Source organism: Manacus vitellinus, unplaced genomic scaffold, assembly GCF_001715985.3.
Source record: "Manacus vitellinus isolate BGI_N305 unplaced genomic scaffold, ASM171598v3 scaffold_27_pilon, whole genome shotgun sequence".
NCBI classification, from domain to species: domain Eukaryota; kingdom Metazoa; phylum Chordata; class Aves; order Passeriformes; family Pipridae; genus Manacus; species Manacus vitellinus.
The window spans coordinates 11535660-11541104 of NW_021940039.1; the positions used below are offsets into that span (position 1 = coordinate 11535660).

General features: G+C 62.2%; 2 protein-coding genes across 2 annotated transcripts; one reads left to right on the forward strand and one right to left on the reverse strand.

The window, feature by feature from the left end:
• Window positions 1-144: 144 nt before the first annotated feature.
• On the forward strand, window positions 145-2809 carry CLIC3 (chloride intracellular channel 3). The gene is made up of 6 exons (XM_029960465.1): window positions 145-180; window positions 1033-1142; window positions 1491-1616; window positions 1753-1859; window positions 2112-2287; window positions 2648-2809. The coding sequence occupies exons 1-6, from the start codon at window positions 145-147 to the stop codon at window positions 2807-2809; spliced, it is 717 nt and encodes a 238-aa protein (XP_029816325.1).
• An 893-nt stretch (window positions 2810-3702) lies between these two features.
• Window positions 3703-5439, reverse strand: PAXX (PAXX non-homologous end joining factor). The gene is made up of 4 exons (XM_018074185.2): window positions 5352-5439; window positions 4731-4805; window positions 4183-4276; window positions 3703-4090 (listed from the first exon to the last, which is right to left on the reverse strand). Exons 1-4 carry the CDS (start codon window positions 5389-5391, stop codon window positions 4051-4053), a joined length of 249 nt encoding a protein of 82 aa, XP_017929674.1. The 5' UTR covers window positions 5392-5439; the 3' UTR covers window positions 3703-4050.
• Window positions 5440-5445: the final 6 nt, after the last annotated feature.

A 5445-nucleotide genomic window follows, 5' to 3' on the forward strand; every position in this document is an offset into this window, starting at 1 on the left:
CCCGCCTGTGCCGTGGGGCCAGGTGTGGGTGGGTGTGGGTGGGAGCGGGTGCACCCTGCGGAGGAATGTGGCCTGGGAGGGGCTGTGGCTCCAGCTGGGGCACTCAGGGTGCAGCCAGCACTGTGCTGACAGCTGGCACCCAGCATGGCTGAGAAACCCCAAATCCAGCTCTTCATCAAGGTGAGGGGGGATCCTCAGGCCAGTGGGCACTGCTGGCTGCCACCACTGGCAGTGCTACAGTGGGGTGACCCGGCTGCCCTGCCCACCACAGTGCCCAGATGTGGAGAACGGGGGAGGTAATGGGCAGGGGGTCAGGCAGCAGGTAGGGAGTGGGGCTGGCAACAGGTGGTGTGCCAGGTAGTGGTCAGATAGGAGTAGGACGGGCAGTGGGCAGCAGGCAGGCGGGGGGGGGGGGGCAGGCAGCAGGCATGGCTCTTCTCCACAGCACTGCCTGCTGCTGCCTACCCTGCAGGCAGGGGGGCTGTGAGGCCTCAACCTGGGGAGGTCAGACTGGGATGCTCTCCACAAACCAGAGCCCAGCAGCCGCCCGGCCGGGGCAGTCTGTCCGGCTGTGCCAGGCAGGACAGGGCTTGCCTGGGATTGTGCCTGGGGGTGGTGGGGCCACCAGCATTGCTGTCAACTTCCTTTGGTGAACAGTCCCTGCGACTAGGCTGTCCCTGCCACAGCTGACCCTGCTGCCACTGCTGCTGCTGCCCCCAAGCCCTGGCCCCCCTTGGCACTCTGAGGCTGGCACAGCCTGAGGGTCCTGTTCCCTGGGGGGGTGCCAGGGCCAGCACTCGCTGTGCCACGTGGCTGCTCTGGGGCACGGCATTGAGGCCCTGGGAGCACTCAGGGGCTGGGGGCACGGTGCCCTGCCTGGCATAGCAGGTGCCATGGACTGCAGCACAGCTTGCCAGCCTGTGTCAGCCAGGCTGGGCCGGGGCACGTGCCTTGCCAACCTCATCCAGGGCTGCCCCCACTGTGGCCATGCTGGGGTGAAGGGGCAGCTGAGCTCTCCATCTGTGCCCACAGGCAAGCGAAGACGGGGAGAGTGTTGGGCATTGCCCCTTCTGCCAGCGGCTCTTCATGGTGCTGCTGCTCAAAGGAGTGCCCTTCACCCTCACCACCGTGGACGTGAAGAGGTGAGTGGTGGTCCTCTCCCAGAGGGTGCCAGTCCTCGGGCCAGGGCCATGGGCAGGGTAGGTGGGTGGTATGTCCCCAACAGTGCGGGAAGGGGTGTGTGAAGGGTGGGCACTATGGCATGCATGGAGCTTGTTGTACCCCTCCAGGTGCCCACCACTGCCTGGGGAGAGTAGTGGGCATTTCCCTAGGCACACACAGAGGCAGGAGCAGCCTAGGGGCACCACTTCATCCCTTTGCTTGAGACACACGTGCACATATGAACATGCACACACGCACACACACATGTGCATGGAGCCAAGCAGAGCCCTGGACATGCCAGACATCAGCAGCGTCTCCATCTCCCGCAGGGCACTGGATGTGCTGAAGGACTTCGCACCAGGTGCCCAGCTGCCTGTTCTGCTCTACAACGGCGAGCCCAAGACTGACACCGTGACCATCGAGGAGTTCCTGGAGGACCAGCTGGGCCCCCCCACGTCAGTGGCCAGTGCTGCCCTGAGAGGACTCAAAGGGGCCAAAGAGGGGCAGGACAGGCTGAGAGAGGAGGGGGTTGACAGTATGTGAGCCTGTTGGTCCCTGCCACCTGCCTCAACTGTGCCCACATCCCCACAGGTGCCCCAGTCTGGTCCCGCAGTACCGGGAGTCGAGCCTGGCCGGGAATGACATCTTCCACAAGTTCTCCGCCTTCATCAAGAACCCGGTGCCTGCCCAGGACGAGGGTGAGGATCGAGTAGGGAAGCACCCTGCGCATCTTTCCTAGTGTCACCCCCCCCCCAAAGCCTATCCTGGTCACACCAAGCGCCCTCAGTCCTCCCCATCTATGTGGGTCAATGTCAGGTCTCTGTGGGAGGGCAAGGAGCAGGTGCCAGCCTGGGTAAGGTGGGTGCTGCCTGGACACAGGGCTGCACTGGCAGGGGGCCAGGGCAGACAGAGCAGGAGCCCCTGCCGTGACCCAGCTGCCCTCCCCACAGTGCTGCAGCGGAGCCTGCTGCGGGCCCTGCTGAAGCTGGATGAGTACTTGCGTGCCCCTCTGGAGCATGAGCTGGCCCGGGACCCCAACCTCCGGGCCTCCCAGCGACGCTTCCTTGACGGAGAACACCTCACGTTGGCCGACTGCAACCTGCTGCCCAAGCTCAACATTGTTCAGGTAAGCAGGGGCATGCCGGCACCCTGCCCTTCTTCCTTCTTCTTTCCCTGGCATCTCCATTCCACTGGCCCCATGGTCTCACTTTCCTCTTGGTGCCTCTAGCAACCCCCAGCTCCTTTCACAAATGCTGTCGGCCCTGTGTCCTCTGGTATCCTTCTCCCCAGGAGCCCTGCCCAGCAAAGTGCCTTCCCAGAGATCCCATTCCCCTCTACGTCCCCTCCTAAGTGCCAGCCTTCAACTGTGCAGTGCTGGGGATGTCCACTGGCCCTCTGCCTTCCTTCCCAGCTGGTTCCTTTCCTGGCAGCTGGGCCCTCCTTGACACACAGTACCAGGCACAGTTCCCCCTGTTCCTGCCCGCAGGTCGTGTGCCAGCACTACCGCCACTTCGGGATCCCCAAAGACCTGCGGGGTGTGTGGCGGTACCTCAACAGTGCCAGTGAAACCAAGGAGTTCAAATACACCTGTCCCAACAGCCAGGAGATTGTACAAGCCTATCGCTCCGTGGTCCGTGCACCACAGTGAGCTGGGTATGCACCCCAGTGGGTGCAAGGCCAGGGTTGGGGTCAGGCAGGAGGTCAGTGCCCACCCCATTCCTGCCAGCACGCACTTGGGAGAGCAGAGCATGAGCTGTGCCCCTGGCACCCAGGTGCTAGCAGTAATCTGTGGTGCACTGAGCCCCTTTTGTGCCACCCTCCCTCCCAGCCAGGACATGCTCTGTGGTCCCCGAGCATCGGGACTGGGGGGCAAAGCCATGGGCACCATCAGTGCCAAAGCTGGGTCCTGCTGTGGGCAGGGGTAGAGCTGGGGAGGACAAGCTGCCCAGAGCACAGGGCAGCCCTGCAGCCTCTTGTGTGGGCACGTCGTGCCACCCTCTCATGAGGGTCCAAGGCCCAGCTGTGCCTGGGCAGTAGGCACTGCAGGATGCCCTCACACCTGCACTGGGTGAGGGGACCCAGCATAGCCATGGAGAGCCCTGAGAACACAGTTCCCAGCACCCTGGGTGAGGGGAGCAGAGGGTACCAACCCCCCGGAATCTGCGGTTAGTCTGCTCTCAGGAGCAGATTTGGGGGTTGTGAAGCGGGGCAAGCCCAAGCCAAGCTTCAGAGCTCCTGGAAATCAATAAAGGCTTTGCAAGCAAGACCAGTGTGAGTCTGGAGTGACACACCAGCAGCTCTCCCTTACAGGGCTTTGCACTGACCTCCACTCTCTCTCCCACTGCCAAGCAAGGCAGAGTGCATCCTCCCAGCTCTCTGGAGGGGTTGGGCAGGCTCTAACCACCCATCTGCCAACCCACTTGCAAAAAGCTGGCAGGGAAGGAAACTTCTCTGAGACCCGGACCTCTGGGTTCAGCTGAAACTGGCCCAAGGCTTCCTGGGAACGGGAGAGGCAGAATACACCGACACATCCACAGAGACTGGCTGGCTAAAAACACCTTTACTGGAAAGAAGATAAGCACAGGCAATCCTTCCGTTCTGCAGTGCTACAAAAATTCCTTCCAAACCCCACCAATTCAAGGAAAATGAAGTCAAGAGGTGGCCCCTGCCAGCAGGGAAGAGCTGCTGGGAAGAAAGCAACCACTGGTGTCTCCTCAAAGGCCCGGCCACCACCCCAGTGGAGGGTCAGCTGCCATGTGCTGATGGCTCTGTTGCCTCCCTGGGTGAGAGGGGCTCAGCTGGCCCCAGACACCGGGCACTCTCTCCTCCACCCACGCGCATGCTGATAGGGCTCCACAGGGCTGTCATCAGGGCACAGGACAGCACCACTCAGGAGTCCTCGAAATTCACTCCAGATGATGCTTTCTTGCTGGGAGGAGATGGAGGGAGCATCAGAGCCCCAAGCCCCATGCCCCAAGCAGAGCCCATGGGGTCCCTATGCAGCCAAGTACCAGCACTGACCTTTTGAAACCAGGGTTAATGAGAGACTCTCCCGGAACCTTCCTTTTGGCTGGCAAAGCTGAGCCAGCAGCCCTGTTCTTCCTGGGGCTGGGGTCTGCCTCAGTCAAGGATAGGCAGGATGCAGATTGCAGGTCAGCCAGGTGTTCTGTCAGCCCTGCCAGTCCCTCCAGGGCCAGGGCGAGCTTCCAGCAGCCCAGCCTGGCAGGGCCAGCAGCCATGGAGAGGAAGGGCCAAGCCTGGCCTCCTCTCCCAAAGGAGCCACGGACCTGCCCCGACCCCCAGTCTGGAAGCACAGCAAAGCCTGCCCTTCTTCTGAGGCTGGTGATGACCAGCCTCTGACCTGAGCATCCCAGATACCCCGAGAGCCACCACAGTGAGCCCTGCCCCTGCTCTGCCGGGAAGGGCACCAGGACAGTGGGTGCCTGACAGCAGCCACAGCCGAGGGCACTCGGTGTGTGCTGAAGAGCACATGAACACAGGACCAGCAGCCTCTGGGAAGGAGAAGGCAGGACAGCAGGATCAGGGCAGGTGCCCCTGGCAGTGCCTACCTGGCAGGAAGAGCTGCTGGCTCTGGGCAGTATTCTTCTGAGGGCTGCAGGAAGATGCCAGTGTCTCCACGGCTGCTGAGACAGGAGCCAGAGCCACAGCTTGTGACAACACACCCCAATACAGCATGCAGCATCCCAAGCCTCTCCAGCTAAACTGAGGCCTGTTCTCCTCTCAGCGCTCCCACCCAAACTGCTGCTGCCACAAAATCTTCCCAGACCCCTCAAATAGAGATGTCTGTAAGGTGACTCCCACATTCAGGATGCTGGTGTGGTGCTGGCCATGAGGACAGGGCTGTGTTTCCACCCAGAGACACACCACTGTGTCCTCTGGGCCCCAGCAGGGATCCTCTGTCTGGGGGCTCTGATGAAGATCCTGGTCAGCTTTAGGAACTGGCCAACAGAACAGGGAAGCGATGGCAGCAGTTCTGCTGCTGGCCCACTGGGACTAGTGAGGAGAAAGCACCTGATGTGATACTCGGGAGGCAAAGCCCTCTCCCACTGAGAGGCCCAAGGCTGAGCTGGGGCACGTGGGGCACTTTGGGTGGGAGTGACGATCCCATGAAGGTGGCAGGAGCTGCCGGCCCTCCCCCTGTCCTCACACCTTCCAAACCCACCACGGACCTTCCAGGCGCCTCTCCAAGGTCTCGATGCAGCCGGCCATGCCGAACACCAGCGCCTGCAGCTGGCTGCGCGCCTCGGCGGCGGGCAGCTGGGC

What these genes read in the sequence shown, in the direction of transcription:
- CLIC3 (XM_029960465.1), top strand. Translation starts at nt 145, where the DNA reads ATGGCTGAGAAACCCCAAATCCAGCTCTTCATCAAG. An exon ending in AAATCCAGCTCTTCATCAAG is followed by an intron (nt 181 to 1,032) that starts GTGAGGGGGGAT and finishes CTGTGCCCACAG; the next exon opens with GCAAGCGAAGACGGGGAGAG. An exon ending in CCAAGCTCAACATTGTTCAG is followed by an intron (nt 2,288 to 2,647) that starts GTAAGCAGGGGC and finishes TCCTGCCCGCAG; the next exon opens with GTCGTGTGCCAGCACTACCG.
- PAXX (XM_018074185.2), bottom strand. Translation starts at nt 5,391, where the DNA reads ATGGCCGGCTGCATCGAGACCTTGGAGAGGCGCCTGGAAG. An exon ending in CTTGGAGAGGCGCCTGGAAG is followed by an intron (nt 4,806 to 5,351) that starts GTCCGTGGTGGG and finishes CTCCTGTCTCAG; the next exon opens with CAGCCGTGGAGACACTGGCA. An exon ending in ATTAACCCTGGTTTCAAAAG is followed by an intron (nt 4,091 to 4,182) that starts GTCAGTGCTGGT and finishes ATCTCCTCCCAG; the next exon opens with CAAGAAAGCATCATCTGGAG.